Here is a 21,280-nt window from a genome sequence, read left to right as displayed (position 1 = left end):
CTGGATCCCTCCGCCGGAACAGAGTCCCTTCCTTTGGCGGGGATCTGAGAGGGACAGAGGCGCCCGAAGGGCTCGGGATGGGCGAGGCGGGGCAGAAGAGACTTGGATGGGGACTGGGGCCGGGGCTGGAGCTCGTTCCGAAGCTTGGACTGGGGTCGGGGGTTGACCGGCCGGCGCGGCAGACGCGGCGGTCGGGACGCGCATGGACACCGACGTAGCGACGGGCGGGTGACGAGTCCTTCCTTTTCCGGTCGGGGCGCGGCGCAGGCGGGCGGCCGCACGAGCAGCTCCGCCGCCATGGTGAGGGGAGCGCCGGGCCCGGCCCGGGGGAGCGGGGGGCCGGGGGAGAGCGGGGCGGGCAGCGGGGCCGGCCCGGGGGAGCAGAGCTCAGCGGGCAGGGCCGAGCCACGGGCAGCTCGGGGGCCGCGCTGGCGGCGTGAGGCGTGAGGCGTGCGGCCGCCATTTTGGGCCCGTCAGTGCTCGGCGACCGCGTGGAGCCCGAGAGCGACCGAGCGGGGCTGGGCCGGGCCGGGCTGGGGAGGCCGCGGGCGGGAGCTCGGCGTGGTCCGCTCAAAGTTCTCCTTTCCATGGGCATGGAACAGGGTGGGATGGGTCCCCATCGCCATCTGGCAGCGCTTTGTAGTTTCCTCATGTATTTATCTAAAGCAAAACAGGCCCCACGGGAGCGTTTGCGCCCGTCTAGAGTGGGAAGAGCGGCTTCTGTATATCGCATTTTTTAACCTTTTTGTTGTTGCAAAACAGGCTTTAAGAGGCTTTGGTGTAGAATCAGGTTGCAAATACAGAACTTTTCCTGCCAGTACAGCTCAGATGGTGCTCTGATGTCTTCGTCCTGATCAAGTTTGCTGCTTGTGTTGGGGTCTCTGGGCTAACACCAGGGCCAGAGCCTTGTTCGTGACCGGTGTCACATGCAGAGCTGGCTCTTCCATTGCTGTTAGCTAGCTAGTTTGGAGTTCTAGCATGTTTTACTACCTCTAAAATGAACTGCAGATGGAAAAAGGAAGATGCTTTACCTGTACTGTTACCACTAGATTAATTAACAACCAGTATAATATAATGCTAAAACTCTGTTTTTACAGGGTGCTGTTCATCCTCTGGCTATTTTTGAGCATCCTTTCAGCCTTTTGATGAGCAGCTGGTGCTGAGAGCAGCTTAAATTTTCACTGCACAAATTTTAAAGCACCAGAGATTGTTCAGAAGGTCCAGGCTTCACTCTGAGACTGATGAGCTGCACTCATTGCAGTAGAGAAGTTGGTTACAGCATTTTCTAGTTCGAATTACGAGAGTTTAATTAACACTTGGGTGGGTTTTTTTAATAGTAGATGCAAAGTAGTTTTGAAGGGGTTTATTGTAGAGCCCAGAGGCTGAATTGTAGAAATCCCTTGGGAATTCAGGTGTAGTTTTCCAGGCCACAAGCTGCGGAGCACAACTCCGAGTAAAATATTGCTGTGATGACGTAATTTGCGTCTTATCCAGTGCTCGGCGACAGTTGCCTGCTGCCAGCGTGCTGGCACTGCTGAGCTGACGACTCCTTCGTTCTGAGCAATACCCGGAGGAGCCGGAACGCCAGGGCTTCGCTCTCCTTGCACTGACAGGGTCTGTGCTTGCCCCCAGGCTTGCGCTCGGCCGCTGATCTCCGTGTACTCCGAGAAGGGCGAGGCGTCGGGCAAGAACGTGACGCTGCCCGCCGTGTTCAAGGCGCCCATCCGGCCCGACGTGGTGAACTTCGTGCACACCAACCTGCGCAAGAACAACCGGCAGCCCTACGCCGTCAGCGAGCTGGCAGGTACAGCCGGGGTTCACTGCAAGTAAAGCTGGAGTTGGGTTAAGAGAAGTGATCGAGGCCAGTTAGCGGTGTGGTTTTAAGTGGTTTGGGGTGCGGTGTTTTTACTGTTCTGGGCGGCATCGGGGTGGTGTTTTTGGGGGGCTCCGTGGTCTTGCTGGAAGTATCACAGTGCTGAGGTCCTTGGGTGGACTCGTCGTTCTTTGCAGGAAAAGCTTGAAATGGCTGAAGGTGTTCCAGGTGAAAATCCCTGCTCCACGTTGACCTCCTGAGACTTGCCTGAGGCATTCGCTGAGAAAAAACTGCAAACGGGCGTTTATTAGATTTGCTTCTGTTGTTGGTGCAGATAACTTCTGCTTCCCAAGAAGTCTGTGCTAGGAATGTGCCTTTTTAATCTTAGGTCTAAATTTCACCTAAATATACCTTTTTAACTTTATTTCTAAGTTTCACAGAAACATTTTAACTTGCTGGATTTAGCAGTGCTAAGTCAGACCTCCAGCTTGAGGATCAAGCTTAACATAAGGGTCTTAAAGATTTTAGGTCAGAATCAAGTACATCAATCAATAGACTAGGATCACGTTTTCCTGATCAAGATTTGTTATGCTGAAATGATGAAATTCCACTTCATTGGTCCGTGTTTCTGAAACACATGATTGTGTGGAAGTTCTGATTGGCGCCCTGAGCTCAGCATCCCTGTGACTGTGGGAGCATGGCAGCGGTGTCACTCTCTGAATGAACCCTCTTTCTGTTGCAGGTCACCAGACCAGTGCCGAATCATGGGGTACTGGGAGAGCCGTTGCCCGAATCCCGCGAGTCCGGGGTGGTGGCACTCACCGCTCTGGCCAGGGCGCCTTTGGAAACGTATCCTTCCGTGGCTGTGCTGGCTTTGGGGACACAGAACCCAGCCAGCAGAACAGTTTTTAATTACCTAAACATGAGGTGGAATCTTGAGGTAATGGATGCAGCTCTGACTCAATTTGATGGGATTCCCACTCTCGAACCACACGACCCCTTCTGTCTTGCCATGATGTCGTAATTTGCGCCTTACCCTGTGCCCAGGGACAGTTGCCTGCTGTCACAGTCCTGGCACAGGTGGTTGACGACCCATTAATGCTGAGCAAGCAATAGAGAGTCACTTTGGGGATAAGAAAGCTCCAGAAAAGTTGTTCTTAACTGCAGCTCCCAGATGTGTCGCGGCGGCCGCATGTTCGCCCCGACCAAGACCTGGCGGCGCTGGCATCGCAGAGTGAACATCATGCAGAAGCGTTACGCCATCTGCTCTGCTCTGGCTGCCTCTGCCCTCCCAGCTCTGGTCATGTCTAAAGGTGAGAATTCTGCCTCTGGAATTGTTTGTCAGAGCCAGCGTTGGGTACCCTGTGGTGGCTTAAATGGAGTCTTGCAGAACAGTTTGAATTCTGTCTGTGGAGGCAGAGATTTACTCAACACTCAGATACACAGAGTCCTGTGTTGGACAGACCTGTAAGACACCACTGGAACTTCACTGCTCTGGTTACTGTGCCTGACCTCATTTCATGAATTTCCATCATGAATTTAATTTATCATGTATCATTTATGAATTTATATTCAATTCAATATATGTATCATATTGAATTTATTTATAAAACAATAACCTTGAGGAATGGGTCCAGCCAGGGTCAGTGAGCAACACTGAGTGTCTTGTGAAATCCTCTCCAGGCCACCGCATTGAGGAGATTCCAGAACTTCCTCTGGTTGTTGAGGACAAGGTTGAAGGCTACAAGAAAACCAAGGAAGCTGTTCTCCTCTTGAAGAAGCTTAAAGCTTGGAATGACATCAAAAAGGTGAGCTGAAGGGCAAAACACAGGTGATTCAACTCTGCAGTGAGTAGAGTAGGAATTCCAAATAGTTCTGTGTTTGGAGAATGATGAACTTCTCACTGGTCCGTGTTGCAGATCCGCAGTGGTGATGGTGAAGTTCTGACTGCAGCAGTGTACTGGGTCTGACTGGCGTGCTCTGGGCTCTTGGGATATTCACTTTGTGCTTTTCCCAGGTCTACGCCTCCCAGCGCATGCGGGCCGGGAAGGGCAAGATGAGGAATCGCCGCCGCATCCAGCGCAGGGGACCCTGCATCATCTACAACGAGGACAACGGCATCATCAGAGCTTTCCGGAACATCCCAGGTAATGAACCCGGGACACCCTCGCTCTTCTGCTGGGACACTGCCCGGAATGATGAGATTCCACTTCATTGGTCCGTGTTTCTGAAACACATGATTATGTGGAAGTTCTGACTTGCTGCAGTACTCGATGTGTTCTTTGTAAGACCCTGTTGGGGTGATGTTGAGGGTGTTGTGACAAAGGTTGCAGCTGTTCCCAACCCTGAATTGTGTCTGGGGCACAAATGAGGCTGCTGAGTTTGCCACTGGGAAAAGGCTGATTATTATTATTAATAATTTAAAAATTCTACTGATTTTCATACAGAAGTGTGCATAGCTGCGTAGTATCAAATCCAGAAGCAACCCCCAATCTCTTTCTGCATCTTGGGCATTGCTTAGCCTCCCATTCCTGGATTTGAATGGCAAGCTGAAGGGCTTGCTTTGCCTGGTTTCCTGCAGGAATCACTCTTCTGAACGTGAACAAGCTGAACCTGCTGCGCCTCGCTCCCGGGGGCCACGTGGGGCGTTTCTGCATCTGGACAGAGAGCGCCTTCCGCAAGCTGGACGATCTCTACGGCACCTGGCGCAAGGCTGCCACGCTCAAGAGCGACTACAAGTGAGTGCAGCCAGCGTGGGAGAGTAGCTCCCTTTTTCCCAGGAAAAGGGATACTGGGATTTGCTCCTAAGTGCCGGGTTACGGTGAGTTAGCCGTGGTTTTATCACCCGCTCACGCTCTGAACGTTGGTTTCGCAGCCTGCCAATGCACAAGATGACCAATACAGATATTGGAAGAATCATGAGAAGCCAGGAAATCCAGAAGGCCCTGCGTGCTCCAAAGTAAGTGATTCTATTTAATGAACAAAGGGTTTGCAGGAAGTGCAGCTTCCCCAATTTCAGGGGTAATTTAGCTGAAGTGGCATTGTGAAATAAGCCGATGATACAAACATGGCTGTGCTTTTCAGGAAGAAGATTCAGCGCAGGGTCCTGAAGAAGAACCCACTCAAGAACCTAAGAATCATGATCAAGTTGAACCCGTATGCCAAAACCATGCGGCGCAACACCATCCTGCGGCACGCCCAGAACGTGAGTGGGGCTGCCACGCTCGGAGCTGGGGCTTGTGCTTGGGATGTTGCCCTCATTGATCATCTCTCTCTCTGTTTTAGCACAAACTCAAGGAAGAGAAGAAAGCCAAGGCCCAGGCCAAGCTGGCAGCCAAGGCCCCGGCTGCAGCCAAGGCCCCGGCTGCACCCAAGGCAGAGCCCGCTGCCAAGAAGGCCAAGACAGCCAAGGCAGCCAAGCCCGCGGCCAAGGGCAAGGCCAAGGCCGAGGCGTAACGGCGGCCGTGCTGCCCCGGGGCCCCCGCGGGGGCTGTGCCCGGGGTCTGTCCCTAATAAACGCTGTTGGATCAACGGAATCCGGCTCGGCTCTGTGTGTCTGAGCGGGCGTCCAAACAGAAATTTCCGCGACGGGAGGGAGGGGAAGAGAGGTGTGGCTGAGCCGGCGGGAGCCGGGATCGATGGAGGGTCAGGGGCGGGCGCCGGGGATCGCTCGGGCGCCGGGGATCGCTCGGGCGCCGGGGATCGCTCGGGAGCCGGGGATCGCTCGGGCGCCGGGGATCGCTCGGGCGCCGGGGATCGCTCGGGCGCCGGGGATCGCTCGGGAGCCGGGGATCGCTCGGGAGCCGGGGTCGGGGTCTCGCGGTTCCCCCTGCAGCGGCCGCGGGCGCAGTGCCCGGCGGTGGCCGCGCGGTGGCGCTGCGGCGGCGCGGTGACGTCCCGCGGCGGCCCGTGACGTGAGGGGCGGGCGGGGCCTCCCCCGGCGGGGACGATGCTGAGCCGGCTGCGGGAGCTGCGCCGGGAGGAGGAGACGCTGCTGCGGGTCAAGGCGGCGCTGCACGATCAGCTCCGCCGGCTGCGGGTGCGCGGGGACGGCCCGGGGCGTGGGGCGGCCGCGGGAGGGGCAGCGGCAGCGGCGGGGCCGGGCCGGGCCTGCTCCTCGGCCCTGCTCCGCCACAGGCCGGGCCCGCCGCCCGCTTGCGGCTGGGGGAGGGAGAGCGGGGAATCGCTGCGGGGGCTCGGGTCTGGGGAAGGGAGAGCCATCCACGGTGCTCTGAGAGGTGCGGTACAGCTCTGAGGTGAATTAATTGTGTGCAGGGTGCATCTCTGAGAGGTAAATGTGAGTGTGTGTAGGGTACAGCTCTAGGAGGTAATTGCATGTATACATTAAGAGAGAAATGTGTGAGTAGGATGTCTCTCTTAAAATATATAGGATCCTATTTATATATCCTATCTGTAGGATATATCTCTTAAAAAAGGTAAATGCGAGAGTGATGCATGTAGTACACATTAAGAGATGTCATTGTGAGTGTGCATAGGATACATCTCTAAAAGGTAAATGTGAGTGTATGCATACATTAAGAGAGAAATGTGTAAGGTATATCTCTAAGATATATAGTAGTACATATAGTATATATATAGTAGTATGTATCTCTGAAATATATAGGATCTTATTTATATATCCTGTCTGCAGGATGTATCTCTAAAAGGTAAATGTGAGTGTGATGCATGTAGTACACATTAAGAGATAAATGTCATTGTAAATGTACATAGGATAAATCTCTAAAATGTGAGTGGATGTAGGATACGTTAAGAGATAAATGTAAGTATGCAGGATACATCTGTAAGAGGTACCTGTAATGGTGATTGTCTGCATACATTAAGAGATAAATGTCATTCTGAGGATGAACAGGATAAATCTCTAAGAGATCAATGTGTGGTTTGCCTTAGCTGATGGATGGAGAAGGGTTGGTTTGAGGCAGTGGAACTGGAGACTGCTTGGGTTTAGAGACTCACGCAAACCGTAATAAAGGAGCGTAGAACAGAAGTGCAGAAGCTTTAACAAAGCTTTTCCAAGCGGGACAGGTAGAAAACCCCAATTCTGGGGGTCAGAAAGGCTGAGCAGCGCCAGGCAGGCCGGGCTGTGCTGTTTGTGAGTGCCAGCAGTGCTCCCCGCAGGTGGAGGAGCTGGCGCTGCAGTCCATGATCCAGGCCGGCGAGGAGAACGCCCCTGTGCCGCTGGCAGCCCTGGCCGAGGACACTCAGCAGGTGAGGGGGGTCCCGGGGCTCGGAGGGGCCCCAGGGCTGGGTGTGTCAGCAGGAGCAGAGCTGGGCTCTGCCCGCTTCTCCTCTGCGGCTCCTCTCGATGCTTCTCATCAGTGCAGAGCTCAGCTGTAAAATGTCTGTGCTGCTGCTGGTTCGTTGCAAGGGTTTCACCTCTTCCCAAAAGCAGCACCGTGTTTCCAGGGGCATTGGGAAATACCTGTGTGGTGAAGCTTTGGCTCGCCATTGAGGAAATATTTCGTGGCACTGGGGATGGGGATGGAGGCACAGGTGCTGCAGATCTTCACTCAGTACGTGGCCAGCCCGCCCCAGGTGCAGCTTCTCCCTGGAGATCAGGGCCTTGTTGCTGTGATGGGCACTCAGTCAGCAGCTCTGGCTCTGGGATCTCTCATTGGCAGTGACTGCACAGCTCTGACAGTGATTTGAGAAGCGTTGGGGGTCCGTGCTGGGTTTGTAATCAGCGCTTTTCTCGTGACAGACTCTCGGGCAGATGGACAACGAGGCTGCCATCAATCAAACCCAGTTACACCTCAGTCTTCAGGGTGACAAAGAGGAGGAAGAAGAGGAAGAATCTGATTCTTGAGAGGAAAAAAATCAGAGATGGTTTTTAATACAGACTCAGGAATTTCTTCTTCATTCATTTGAAACTCACCAAGCGATTTCCATTTTGTGCTGTGTGTGGATATGAACTATTTGATATATCAGAGTTGAGGGCAGTGACACTGAACACAGGAATTTCACAGGCTGGGCACATCTTGACTCAGATGCTGAAAGAATGAAAATCTGCTGCACAAATATGTAGCATAACCCATTCCACATTTCAAACCTAATGTAGCTCTTATGACATCTTTGTATGTGGAAGGGAGAAATGATTGATCAATCAGACTAATTAACACACGCACTAAAAGCAATAATAGTCTGTTCTCACTAACTGATGTGAGAAACAAATCCAGGTCCTGGGGCTGGTGCTGCCCCAGTGATTACATGATAACCTCATTTGCCTAAACTGGGAATTTAGGATCCAGGGTGAGGAAAGATGTGTCCACGGCTGTCTCCAGCCTTCAGCTGCTGTGTTCTCAGTTCCCTGGAAAGCTGGAGTTACTCCCAGAGTCCTCCCAGTGTCAGCCCAGTTCTGTGCACAGCAGGGAGGTCTCTCTGTCCTCCTGGTGCTCCTCAGTTCTGTCAGTCTGTCCCAAAGGACTTTCCACTTCTGCAGCCAAGGAGCCTTTTATTTGTCCACAAATTGTAGAGTAAGAAATGATCTGTGGTGCTTAAAATAATCTGATAATCCTGAGCTGGTGTTATTTTCTTTTTCTCTCATTGTAACCTCATTAATCAAAGCAAGGTCACCTGCTTCCATGTGATTCTCAAGGAGGAGCATGAGGAGTTTAAGAACCTAATTAAAAATGGAAAGTGATGTGAAATCTCCACAATTTTTGCATTTGGAAAAGTGTTTGGTATCCTGGGAGTGGTCAGAACTGACATTCAGCCTCCAGTGAGTTCCTGCCACTGTTTAATGAGTGTTAATTTGGCTCTTGTTTGGTTTGTACCAACGGAAACTGTTGGGGTGTAAATGTGGCTTCATCCTGTACTGAAGACTGTCCAAGGTTTTGAGGATCCTGGCTATCTTAATGAAGGAATTTAGAACAGGAATGAAGAGATTGTTAAAGAATCTCTTTAGGTAGGTTAAAGAATCTCTAAAGGTAAAAAAAATCCCTAAAGTCTGAGCCAAAACCGTTATGGTCAGATAAGCCCTTGCAGTGCTGTGTGTGAGGAGCTGCTTTGGGAGGAGCTCAGGAGCCATCCTGGCCTTTCCTGGCACATTTCAGCTCCAAAGGATAATTCTGACTGTTGAAAAACGTTATTTGTGCTCAGAGTAGTTTTCATGGATAGAATTCCTGCTGCTTTTGTGAACGACTCCCTTGCTTTTGGATTTGAACAGCCCAGTTCTCGTGCATGTTGCAATAAAGTTCTCCTCCTGCCGTCCTTCCCCACACCTGTGCTCACGGTGCCCGAATTCTTGCTGTCTGGGGAGGCCAAAGTGGGAGTTAAACCTCTCAAACCTTGCTGTGTATTTCTTTTTAGCCAACAGCAAAAGGCTCTGGCGTGGGTCTGTTTGCTGGGTGTAGGTAAAGCTCAGGGAAGTGTTGGATTTACGCCCTCCCAGCTGTCACTTCAGGGCTGGAGGAAGCCCTGGATGTGTCCCTGAGCCATTTCCTGCCCTGCTGGCTGTGCCAGCCCTTTGATACCCGATCCTCTGGCCATGTGGAAGTTCGTGTCCCCGCTGATGGTGATTCCTTCTGGGAAGAATTTCAGGTATTTCCTCATCTAAAGCATCTTTTCAAAGAGCTGAAATTTATAGTGCAGTGACCAGATTAAAGCCTGGGTCACGTTCTAAAAAAAAAAAAAAAAAAAGCTTCAAGAAGTTACTTGATAATATATTTATTTATTAAGAGAACCCATTGCTAAACATCCGAGAGAATAAAACAATAAAGGATTTTCATACACTTTTAGACACTAAACACAGTTGTCATGACTCTTTAGGTTAAAAGAAAGCAAAGTGCTTGGATCATTGTCTCGATTCCATAGGACACTTCCAAGAACTAACTTTTAAAAATCAATTAGAAAGACATCACTAAATCCAAGGATGATGATATGTTCGAAAAATAAATATAGAAATATGAACAAGTCTACAATTAGAATATTGCCCTGTGCATTCCGAGAAATGCAGAGCTCTTGCCTTCTTCACCTGCAAAAGAGAGAGAGATCTCTAGACAACAGCAACATTGGAGCCTAACTTTGAGGAACAGCTGGGCAGCAGCAAAGCATGCTCACAGACAGGCTCGGAGCATCCCGATCCCGAGCCCGGGGAGCTCAGGGAAAGCATGATTGAAGTACCAACGATTTACAAAGAGTCTTGAGAAAAGTTCAAACAAGCCAGGGGCCGACCGCCCCCACTCTTGCCCCAGTGATATTTTTGTTAAGAAAGAATATCCATAAATCACCTAAAATCAGCAAGCACTGGAACTTACACAGCTTACATTTGGTCAGTGAACGACGGGACCCGGTACGATACCAATTAGTTTAGGACGAGATTTAAAACCGTTTTGGCACATGCTATCAAGACATTCTTCCTTAAGAGGTGAAATACATGTTTGAACAGGTACAAGCTGAGGAAAGAGGACCAGGAGAGCGTCGTTGTCACCAGAGGTACAGTCCAGGAGCTGCCCCCGCGCTCAGACGCCGGCGGCGTGCGTGGGGGTGCTGGGCTGGTTAAGGCCGATGGTGGAGCAGAGCCACCCCGCAAAATCCACCTCCTCCGCCTCGGATCTCTTGATGAAAGCGTGGATCTGGGCACAGGAGAACGGGGTCAGTGTGGCAGCTCTCAGCCTGCTCAGGAGCAGCCCTCAGGAGCACCCAGGACCACAAATCCCCGCGCAGCGATCGAGCTGGGAAACTGCAAACCACGCGCGGAGTTTTCCGCGGAACGGGCAGCGCCTGGCAAAGGATCCCAGAGGAATCCTGCCACAGAGCGCTTGCACCAGCAGGAGTGATAAGGATGTGACTCAGCCACTCGAGGTAAGACTCTGGAAAATGTCTGCCTGGGCACTAAAAGGCTTTTGGTAATAAAAAGAGTCTCTCTGCATTTTGCACCATTATTGTGCAGCAGGGAAAACCTGATTTTCTGCAGTACGGCTGAAGTCCTGGCACTACGCTTCAAACCATAAAAAAGATGCACTGAGATTGATATGCTTATTTCACACAGGGAAAAAAATGCAGGGTTTGTAATGAGTTCTATAGATTTTGCAAGACAAAGATAAAGTGACAAATCTTGTGTTTCACAACAGATGATTAAAAATGTGTTTAATTAGTCCATATGGTACGTGGAGCCTTGTTCTTTTGTTCTCCTAAAAGTATTAACCAATACTTTATCATTTAACTAACAAACCCAAGAGAGAACTCTGTTGTTAATTAATTTAAGTCACCCGTTGTGATTATCAAATGGCAGACTCCACAACCCAGCGGACTTTTTGGTCTCCTTGCCAGTCCCTGTTGTAGGAGGGTGTGAAACCTGCAGCCCCTTGATCTCTAGCTCAGAAAAGCTGTTCCTCCTCAAGCTGAGCTGCTCGTGGGCCACCAGCCAGCCTGGAGGCCACTCTGATCTGCTCCGGGCCAGCTGAGGAAGCCAACCTGCCTGGGAAAGGGCTCTTAGATCCAATTAAAAACCTTCACTTACCATCAGCTGCTTCAAGTCGGCTCTCTCAGCAGGATTTTTAATTAAACTAGGAAAACACAAAGTGGTGCACAAGTTACACTCTGTTATCTTTTAAAATCAGGCTGGAGTTGTTGGTTGTACCGCTCTGGTCTGGTGGCACAGCTCGATAAAAGCATCAGGTGCCACTCAGACAGAGATGGGAGCCTGCAGTTCCCTTCTGTGGGTTCCACAGCTCCAGAGAAGAAATCCTGAGTTGTCTCTGGCTGCTCAGTGTCTAAACCAAGCTGGGGAGATAAATCCCATTTCAATGAAAACAACGTGAACCCCTCCATCCCTCACGTTTCTTTGCCCCAAGTCTCTTCAAGCTCAGTATCAAGTAGTGCTGTTACATGACTGTGCTTCCTTTTGGCAGCTGTAAATACAGATATTTGATAAATAAACAAACTTTTGAACTGCAGTGAGCTGCCTCCCTTTAGCACTGGTGCAGTGCTGGCATCACTGAGGTGCAAGTGAAGAGGTGGGGGAATGGCTGCTGGGACAAAGGTGTTGGTTCCTGGGCAAGAAAAAACCCTCTGGAGCCTGCAGGATCGTGCAGGGCGTGCACAGGCTCTGCAGGATGATGTGCCTGAGCCCTGCAGAAGCTGCCTGTGCTGGGGGTCACTCCCTCAGGCTGGGAAAGGGCTGCTCTGAGCTGCACACAGCAGCAGAAATTCAGAAACGCTGAAGAGGAGAATCTCCCTGAGCCTTGGGGCTCCTCTGGATGAACTTCAGGCAATTAACACCCCAAGAGGATTATGCCGATTGCATTCCTTACATTTGCCCTGGCCTGGAGCAGGGACTGTAATTGCCAAGTGCCCGATGGACAAAGCAGGGCTGAGCCCAGCGTGTCCCTCCGTCACTCAGCCACAGAGAAAACAGAGAGGAAAATGCTCACCATTTGTTAACAAAATCTTGAAATTCAGAACCAAAGACACCGTTGGGCAGTTTTGGAGGTGGCTGTAAATAAATAAAGAAACAGTCAAACAAACAAACAAACAAATTCAGCAATCATTCAGCATAACTAATACACGAGGATGCACAACGTACCCGGTTACATGTCCCACACCTGAGCAAAGCTGTAAAACCCTGGCTGATTTGGGTTATTGCTGCCAGCTGCAGGATTTCAGGTGTTTCAGTAACAAATCAGAGTTCCCCTGCTGTGGGGTGGGTTTTGTTGGGGTTTGCTTGGTTGGATGTTTTACTTTCTCCACACACACACCTGAATGGGGTGAGCACAGCCTCAGGTCTCATTAAAGAAGGCTCAGAGCGCTAATTAGCACCCTGTCATTCTCCACACTGCTGAGGGAAGATGCCCTGCACAGCATTAGTTCCATAGTCCTTCTGATGTAAATTTTCTGTCCCTGGGAATGAGTTTGTTCAGGCTCTGAATTCAGAAAGAATTCTGACAAACAAAGAAGGGGGACTGCATAAACCTTGGTACGAGATGTTGGCTCCTCCTCCAGGACTTTGCTGCAGGATCAGGGTTAAGTTTCCATCCTTAACACTGAGTCACTTTTATGCACAGAGCACAGACAAGGCCTGCACTCTTCCCTCACTGGTGCACAGCCTGTGCTGGAGGGAGCAGCTCCTGCTGAAGAAGTCTGTGCTAAATCGGGGTGGCACAGGATAATCTTACCAAACTCTCAGCTCCTGCAGCTTTTCAGCCCAAACTGACCCCCTCAGGGATGCTGCAGGAGCAGGAGCACAGCAGCTGAAGTAATTCAATGCTAACTCTGTTCCCAGAGTCGGTGCTGGCAGATTGGGCTGTTATGTAATATGCAAAACAGATTTGTAATCTGAGAGAATTGTGCAAGCAGATGAGTTACAGAAGCAATTTATCAGTTCCTCAGTGGCACAGGCAACGCAGGGACCCAGACACCAACTGTGCCTTTGAAATGGGTGAGTTGGACACTTTTCAATAATTCATCCAGCTGGAACAACTGTTATCCAATGCTACAAATGCCAGCTAACATGAGCATGTTTGTCTTTTTTCTTTTGAGGAACACAAGCAGTGGAGTCACACAAGTTTCAGTGATACTTGTGAAAATACTGGAAACGACCCATTCTAAAATAGGAATCTCTAACTAGCTTTGGAGCTTAGCTATTTGAAAGATAAGAGAATTGTGAGTCATAAGGCTAAACCAGACTAAACAGCACTAACCCCAGGGTCCCCCAGACTCCAGGATGCTCTAAAAGTTTACAGTTGTAAAGGGCAGATTTTTAAGTTTATGAATTACCTCATTGACGATGTAATCCAGAAGTTCAAAGATTGCCATTGGGGGTCTGCTGTCCGATCCGTAGGCTGGGGAGAAATGGGAGAGGTGGGCTCAGTGCCACTGTCCCTGCACGGCTTTAGGGAGCCAAAATCTGACACTGTTGGCACCTGGCACCCAGCAGATTTACAGGGAAAAGGTGCTACAGCAACAGGGAAACGCTTTCATGCAAGGAGACGTTTCCAGGTGTGACCCAAAGCATTCACTTCACCGGGAACCACCCTGCTGCACTCGGAGCAGCATCTGGGAGAAATCCAGAGCGAACGCACCCGAGTGTGGGACCTCGGGGCTGCTCACGAGAAGCACCAACAAAAGGGTCTCTGGTGCTCTGCTCCAACTGGAGCTCAGCCAGGTGCCCACTACTGATTTTTGAGATGTTTAAAGCCCCAGTGTGCAGAGCAGGATCAGGTACAGTGGCAGGGAAGGGTGCTGGGAATGAGCTCAGGAACTCACAGCTCATGGGTCGGCCGGGCGCTCTTTGCCTGGGAGAGGTCTCTGTGACCGGAGAATCCCCCTCCACGGGGCAGCCAAACATCAGTTCCAGCTCCTTGGAGTCAGGAGGGGGAATGGGGTATCTGCCAATGGCCATCTCCACCAGGGACAGCCCCATGCTCCAGATATCCGACTGCACCGAGTAGTGAGTGCCCTGCAGCCTCTCGGGCTGCAAAACACAGGGGAGGGGAGGAGAGGTTTGTAACAAGAAATGACAAAAAAAAATTACATTCTGCAACGACCTGGATAAATTAAAGGATGAAACCTCAGCTTATTAGCACAGCATGCTCAAATGAGTGACTTGCTGGTGTTTTCCTGGAAATACCAGAAAATATTTTTCTGTCCTCTGTATTTCCTGAAGTTCCCCAAACATTCCAGCACTGCAAACAACCGCGAGACTCTTCAGAAATTATTCTCTTCTGTGCTGGTTCGTTTCTTTAGCGCACATCTAATTGGAAGTATTACACAAGGCTCTGCAGGCGAGATCAGACTCAGCCAAAAATATCTTTTGTATTGTCTTTAGGAGATCCACACACCGTAAAGGTGTTGAGGTTTGGGGTGGGTTTGGTCAGGTGAATCATGATCAGAAATGTATCTGGCTATTCCAGTCCCACTGCTTCACAGACCCTCAGCTGTGAGCAGTGTGTCCACCTCCTGCTTCTGCCAACACCAGCAGACGAGGGCTGCACCAACTCCCTCTGCTTAATTTTTGCACCTGCTTTGTCTATGTTCAGTGCTGAATATGGCTCCTCAAATTATTAATACATCAATCTACTTAAATCCATTTTTACTGAGAGTTCTCAGAGAAAATGTTCACTTTTCTCTACTCCTTTTAAAATGAAGCTCCTATTTTACCAAAGTGGTGCAGATTCTTCTCTGATTACATGCACATATTGAAAAAATACATATGCAATTTGAAACTCCCTCTCAGAGAATGTGAGAATGCAGAAAAGCCTCTTCCTTCTGCCATAGGGGGGTGATAGTTTTGTTTAATTAGTTTTGTAGCATTTACTGAGATTATATTTGAGTTTTCTCCAGTGTCCCACCTCAGTCAGTTCCAAAGCCGTCTGGAACAAACTACACAACTGCTGGACAGCAATAAGAATGTCCAAATCCCAAGATTTTCATAAAATACAAGCGTAAAGGAAGGTGGGTGGGTGAGAAAGAGCAGGAAACAGAGAGAGCACTTGTTCTATAAATAATCATTAAAATCTAGAAATCTGTTCAAGTTAAGCACTGTTGTTTTTACAGACCTCCATGTGGTAAAAAGGGATGTTTGCATGCAATAATTCCCTATGGGTTTGTATGTACAGAAGTGTGCAAAGGGAGCTACTGCAAGAGAAGAGACAAAACCCCCCTCGTGGCTTGGTCTGTGATGCCAGAGAGCAAAGCCAACCCTCAGCCTGTAAAAACAACAAACTGAAGAGAAGCCAAGGCAGGCAGCACATGGCTCTCATCCCTTCCCCTGGAAGAGCCAGGGAAAGGCAGGAGCAGGGATGAGCTGGAGCTCTGGATTTGGGTTTGCTCGTTAGCAACAGCCCCCAGAGGTGAGAACTTCGAGGCCAGCCTGATCTCAGGTGTGTCACCAAGGTGAAGTGGCACAGAGACAATGCAGGGCTCCTGCTGAACAGAGGCTGCATCAAAGCTTTTTCCCTTCAAGTCTAAGCCCACACAGCTTCAATCCTGCAGCCAGGGCTGGGAACAAGTGCAGCAGTTAATTGTGTGCTGAACAAGGTGCGTGAGAACGAAAGAGCTCTTGTTGCCATGAGCTGGGGCTTGCACATCACACAGAGAGCTCCTCTGGAAAGAAGTTCCAAGGTGTTCCTCACCCACAGGAGCTGCAAACAGCCCCAGGTGAATTCCCTGCCCACTGCCAGGATTCCTCCTGCTGCTGCAGCCACGCTGGGATCTGGGAGCAGTCCCACCGCTGTGCCTACAGAGTGGGAAGAGGAGCACGCTTCCCAAGGAAAACAAACCACAAACACTGGGATTTTCTGGGAGACACACGTGTACAACCCCCAAAGGCAAGAACTGGCCAGGTTCTGCAGTGCAGACACAGCCCCGGCTCTCCTGGAGCGTTATAAATATTCCAAGTTTTTGGCTTTTCCTGCAACAGCTCTTCCTCCCCACACGACAATCTGATATGACACCAGAATATTCCTGGAATGCAGGAAGAGCTGAACCAGGAACAGCAACAGTTGGTTCTTGTTTGGTCACCAGAACCGGGACAACTCAACCCTGACAAAGGCAGAGCTGTGAAACCCGCACCTAAAGCTGTACTCACAGACATGTAGGAGCGCGTGCCAACAAAGGAGTTTGCCATGGAATCGATCAGCTGCCCACTGACACCAAAGTCACAAAGCTTGATTTCACCTCTAGAGTTTACCAAAATGTTGGATGGTTTCACATCTGGAAAATAAATTGGAAAAAAAAAAAAGAAAAGGAGGACTTAGGAGATAAAGCAGGAAATCTGACAATGTGAGGTGAGGATTCTCATGTGCCTCCTTTTGTCTCCCTTCTGTGACACAATTCTGGCCCCTCTCTGGGAATAATCAGAGATTTGGGCCCATCTCACAGACTCTTTAACTACAGATAAATAAGAAGAAATATTCAAAGTTATACATGCAAAAAAGGTTGTCAGCTTTTTGATTTCATCCCATTTCCTGGCTTTTAAATATTAGTTTTGGGCATCCACATCCTCCTTGCAGATAAATGATCTCCTTTGAGATAAATAAGTGTACAACAGCATAACTCCTCCTGAATGATGATACTTTGCCTAGAAACGATCAATAAAGAGGCCCTAGATATTTATTTTACAAAGGTCAATTAATCACAGCAGCCACATTATCATTCCTTCATACCTACATAGGATTAATCATCCTGTGGCCAAACACTCCCTGGAGTGGGTTCTTGCTTTCTGGGTTTGGGTTTATTGGGGTTTTTTTGGGTGGTGGTCTTGGGTTTGTTTGTTGGTTTTGATTTGGGTGTTTTTGTTGTTTTTTTTAAAAGCTCTGAAAAAATATTTTTCCTATTATCAAAAATGTGTATTTAAAATAATTTGAGTTGGTTTTTTTTTCCCTGTGCCAGAGCCCCCTCCTGATTTTGAATTAATCACTTTTCCTAAATGGAAATTTAATAAGGGTCACTGGTAGCTTAGCAACTAATAACAGCTCTTTGTGAATGCAAAGGTACAGGGAACAAGCGTGCAGAGTTTCTTTTACAGCTGTAAGGAGGTTTTTTTCCCTGTGTCTCACTGCTTAACTGGTCATTACCAACACATTATCAAAAATAAGCAGCCAACAGCCCACACTGGCAGAGCAAGGCTGCAGGAAAAAAGGGAGCTGGAAAATTGAAGAAAGAGAATCATAATTTCACTTTAGGGCAGACTCAGAAGTCTGCAGGCTGCCACATTTTCATTTGTTTTTTTGCTCTTAAGCACAGATCTATTCCAGGAGCTGCCCTTTGCTTGGGATGCCCACGGGATGTCCCTGGGAAGAGGACACTGATGTGACAAAGACCCATGGGGAGGGGAAAATAAAACAACTTCAGCTGTTCTCCCCCCAGCTCCCTTTTGAGGATTAACACAAAGTTTGGATAATTATCTGCTTTGGGAAATTGTGGCTCCATTTTTTTTTGTCCCTGCCATCCCTTGCCAGGCAACTGCAACTGCCCAGGCACAGTTCCCCGCTGTGATTTGTGGATGGAAAATCCAGGCAGGTATTTTGTGTGCGCTGCTTTCAATTCCCCACCCCTGGGAGAGGATCTGGCTGGGTGGGCACACAGCTGGATCTTCTGCAAGCTCTGCCTCCTCTGGGCCAGCCTGGCCTGCTGAGAGACCTCACCCAGGGAAATTTCACCGTGGAAAGGAAGAATCCAGGCTGGGAGCTTGAGCCAGCAGTTTAAAACTCCAGCAGGAGCTAAAAAACAAACCGAAGCCAAAGCCCAAGCAGCTGGAGCAGGGAAGCAGCGAGCAGAGATTCGAGATTCCCAGCTGCACAGGGATCTGCACCCAAAGCTCTGTGCAAAAGCAAGGTGGGAAAAACAGGGTTTGCAAAGCACACTGCAGGCACAGCAGCACTGAACAAATCCCAGATAGCCAGATTTGTGCTGCTCGTCGCTGCACAGCTACAAACTCAACTCAGAACAAAGATGCCAATCCTCACTCTCATCTCTAGAGTTCATCGATACCTCATCATTAAATGGCAAAGAAAAACCCATTACCATTCCACTGTCAGTGCCCCAAACACAATTCTCTTTCTGAGCAGCTTTAATTTTCAGAACCCCCTGGTCTCCTGTAGGCTCCCCTTCTCCCTGAGTGCTTCTGCAGGTGGCAATGCCACACTGCAGCTCTCAGACGAGCACAGCAGCCCCATCTCCTCCCCGGAGTATTTCCATTTTCCACACAGGGCTCCCCATGTGATCGGGGTGATGTTTGGAAGGCTGCTGCCTTTCCACCCTTCTGAATGTAGCACCTATTCTATTTTCACTCCAGAGCCTCTGAGCACTTGAGCAGTTTCTCTGGAAACCAGAGGAGCAGGAAAGCCAAGGCTTCCTGCAAAAATCCACGCTGGAACTTGCGAGGAACAGACAAAAGGAACACACAATGTGTTATGCAAGCATTTCAGTTTGAAAGAAAGTGGGAGATATTTTACATACCACCCCTGACAAGCCAGGAAGAGAATTCTAGAGAAGCCCTTTGCTGGGGGGATGGATTTACGACACTGCAAAGGGAGCTGGGAACACAGAGAAGTTTCCAGAATCCCTGGTCATTTCTGGGAAGTTTGCTGGGAATGAACTTGCCCCACAAGTTCCTTTCATCCAAAGGTGGCCCTGGATGTTGTCATAACCCCTTCAGCCCAGAATTCACTCTGCGCCAGTTCCTGGGCAGACCTGTGAGGACATGGATCAGAGATGTGTCCTGCAGCACATTACTGGAATCTTCCAAGGCAGGATCTCAGGAGAATCCTCTGGAACAGAGCAGTGACACTTCCCTGCTGGCTGGTGCCTGCTGCCCTGAGGCTGCTGCCTCCAGCTGGGGTTCAAAACCTTCCAGAGCAGCTTCTCTGCAGGGACAGACTGCCCCGAGAGGATTAAACTCCAGACAGCACCACAGATGTCTTTAGTTAACAGAATAGGAGATGTTATTAAAATATCCAGCACAGTCGTGTTCCTCATCCCTTCCTTTCTTGTGCCTGCCTTGGATCCCACCAGTTGAACTTCCAGAGGTTTTTGTGATTTCATTCCTGTCTCTTCAGAGAGGACCAGAACACAAAGCAGTGCTCCACATGAGCAAACCCTCTATAAAAGAACTGTCTTTTCCTCTATAAAAAGGACTGTATTTTCCATTCCTGCTCTAAAAAACCCGGAAAACTTCTTCCTTGAGCTGTCTGGAACGACAAGAGAACACTTTTCCTCTGTTAGTCCAGGACACAGCTGTGCACTGGAGCAGTTCAGGTTAAATATTCCAAACTTGCTGATATTGCCACAAGTAATAAATCACAGCAGTAGAATAAATTCCTTCCTGCAAATGAGTTCTCACAAGCCTGGCTGTCTTTAGATTTAAGAACAGATTTTTTTGGCCCTTTGTTGCCATGTTCTCATGTTTTACAGGGATGTCTCCTCATTTTTAGGTCACCCACCCTCCCCACAGCACAACTCCAATAAATCCTGCTGCAAACAAACCCACCAAGTGCACACATTTCCCCCAGGGATGGCTGAGTGAGAACAAACGGCCCGTGTGAGATGCTGTTCTCACCTTGTCAGCGCAGCAGAGAAAGCAAAGCACAGAAATCTGCCATTATTAGAGCTGTGTATAAAACAATGCTGACACAGTTACAGGAAAAGTGCTTTCACCAGCGCTCTTTGCTTCAGCTGGGATTCAAGGAAGAGGCAGTTTGGCAAAAACCACCAGCAGCAGCTTCACCTGCGCTCCACCCTTCACAAGGGGTGTCCAAATAATGCACAGAGCCTGTGGCACAGAGCCATCGAGGACAGGAGCTGCAAGTTTGGCTCTGGCTCTCCAGAGAAGTGAAAACCTCTCACTGCTCTGACTGATTCTCCTTTCAGCTGCCAGCACTGGCCACGAGCAGCTCCCAGAATGTCATTTTGGCTCCCTCTGCATCAGACATCACAGATGTGATGTGATCACGGAGCAGCTTCTGCAAGGAGTGCACAGGGTCACCAATTCCTGCTGCTGGCAGAGCACACGGGATGGAAACGGAGCTGAAACATTACAACCACAGCATGCACATGGAATCTGACACTGCAGGGACACTCACAACCCAGTAAAACTGGAAGCAGTGTAGAAGAGGAATTTTTGTTGTAGAAGAGGATTTTTTTTGTTGTAGAAGAGGAATTCTTTTGTCGTAGAAGAGGAATTTTTGTTGGCCCATGAACCTGCAGTGTAGCCTCTGATGGAGCAAATACCACAAGGTTAAGCTGCACTTAAACAAGATCAGGAAGGCTTCGTTTTGGATTTATCAGATTGACAGACTGCAAAAATGAAAATAAATAAATAAAACCTGCTGCCTCAGCTCAGCAAGATCAACCTAAAAAAAAACCCAAACCCCAAGCAGCCAACATAGTAACAACCCACTGCTGTGGCTGACTTGAGAACAACAAGATGCAGCAGAAACTCTTCCAGGATGCCCTAAAATAAGGTGATCTCTTTCCCTGGAGTCCTTATGCTCTGAACAGACACAAATGACTTTGAAACTGTCACCAGAAATGTTTAGAGTCTCCCTTCAACCTCCCTGCTCCACAAGAGAGCTATATTTGTTTTAGAAAAACACCCCACAAAGCGGGAATGTGTGATAAACACAACTCCATGTGTAAGGTGATCCTACAACAGCTTCTGCAAGCTGGGATTGCTGATTCCTCCTCTTGGTCTGGGCAGTAAATGTAAATTCAGACGTGTATTAATGTCTGCTGCGGATATTTTATAATCTGAATATTCTCCTGTGGTCCAAAGCTCCACCTTCACAGCACACCCACAGCAGCAATCGTGGATTTATTACTGTACCAAGGGTCATTCTTCTTTAATGGAACATCCTTTAATGGAGGAGCTGGATTTTCAAAAGGGCAACTGAAAGCAGAAAATAATCCAATACAGCTACTCTGAAGTAACTAAAGACCCAGGAGAAGCAACACTCCCATTTTACACAGCCTCACCGTGGTTTTTTTAATTGTTTGTAACGTATAAAAAGG

At 49.3% G+C, this 21,280-nt stretch overlaps 3 protein-coding genes and 4 non-coding genes across 9 annotated transcripts in view; 6 read left to right on the top strand and 1 right to left on the bottom strand.

Annotated features, from left to right (window-relative positions):
* The first annotated feature begins 70 nt into the window (after positions 1–70).
* Positions 71–5,349, top strand: RPL4 (ribosomal protein L4). The gene is made up of 10 exons (XM_040077041.2): positions 71–300; positions 1,633–1,804; positions 2,556–2,662; positions 2,988–3,126; positions 3,497–3,621; positions 3,831–3,960; positions 4,395–4,551; positions 4,689–4,772; positions 4,898–5,018; positions 5,099–5,349. The coding sequence occupies exons 1-10, from the start codon at positions 298–300 to the stop codon at positions 5,267–5,269; spliced, it is 1,209 nt and encodes a 402-aa protein (XP_039932975.1). The 5' UTR covers positions 71–297; the 3' UTR covers positions 5,270–5,349.
* Positions 1,463–1,563, top strand: LOC120759018 (small nucleolar RNA SNORD16). Its single transcript, XR_005703111.1, has one exon. It is a non-coding gene; the product is annotated as a small nucleolar RNA SNORD16 (small nucleolar RNA).
* Positions 2,405–2,475, top strand: LOC120759014 (small nucleolar RNA SNORD18). The gene has a single exon (XR_005703108.1). It is a non-coding gene; the product is annotated as a small nucleolar RNA SNORD18 (small nucleolar RNA).
* Positions 2,822–2,921, top strand: LOC120759016 (small nucleolar RNA SNORD16). Its single transcript, XR_005703110.1, has one exon. It is a non-coding gene; the product is annotated as a small nucleolar RNA SNORD16 (small nucleolar RNA).
* LOC120759015 (small nucleolar RNA SNORD18) lies at positions 4,004–4,074 on the top strand. The gene has a single exon (XR_005703109.1). It is a non-coding gene; the product is annotated as a small nucleolar RNA SNORD18 (small nucleolar RNA).
* A 365-nt stretch (positions 5,350–5,714) lies between the features above and the next one.
* Positions 5,715–9,050, top strand: SNAPC5 (small nuclear RNA activating complex polypeptide 5). Of its 3 annotated transcripts, none has more exons than XM_040077029.1 (3): positions 5,715–5,852; positions 6,950–7,039; positions 7,533–9,050. In XM_040077029.1, exons 1-3 carry the CDS (start codon positions 5,763–5,765, stop codon positions 7,635–7,637), a joined length of 285 nt encoding a protein of 94 aa, XP_039932963.1. In that variant the 5' UTR covers positions 5,715–5,762; the 3' UTR covers positions 7,638–9,050. The 3 variants fall into 3 exon arrangements, with proteins under 3 accessions (XP_039932963.1, XP_039932964.1, XP_039932965.1); XM_040077031.1 differs by lacking the exon at positions 5,715–5,852 and adding an exon at positions 6,080–6,104; XM_040077030.1 differs by lacking the exon at positions 6,950–7,039 and having other exon boundaries at positions 5,744–5,852.
* Positions 9,051–9,480: 430 nt separating this feature from the next.
* Positions 9,481–21,280, bottom strand: part of MAP2K1 (mitogen-activated protein kinase kinase 1) — a 32,785-nt gene continuing 20,985 nt past the window's right edge. Inside the window, exons 6-11 of the mRNA XM_040077028.2 lie at positions 16,359–16,483; positions 14,036–14,243; positions 13,547–13,611; positions 12,205–12,266; positions 11,292–11,337; positions 9,481–10,404 (exon numbers count right to left, since the gene is read on the bottom strand). Of these exons, the coding sequence (XP_039932962.1) occupies positions 10,291–10,404; positions 11,292–11,337; positions 12,205–12,266; positions 13,547–13,611; positions 14,036–14,243; positions 16,359–16,483 (620 nt within the window). The 3' untranslated portion in view covers positions 9,481–10,290. The remainder of the gene's footprint in view (positions 10,405–11,291; positions 11,338–12,204; positions 12,267–13,546; positions 13,612–14,035; positions 14,244–16,358; positions 16,484–21,280) is intronic.

This window comes from Hirundo rustica, chromosome 13 (assembly GCF_015227805.2).
Source record: "Hirundo rustica isolate bHirRus1 chromosome 13, bHirRus1.pri.v3, whole genome shotgun sequence".
In the NCBI taxonomy this organism is placed as follows: domain Eukaryota; kingdom Metazoa; phylum Chordata; class Aves; order Passeriformes; family Hirundinidae; genus Hirundo; species Hirundo rustica.
The sequence above is the reverse complement of the archived record's forward strand: the minus strand, read 5'-3'. Positions and strand labels throughout refer to the sequence as shown.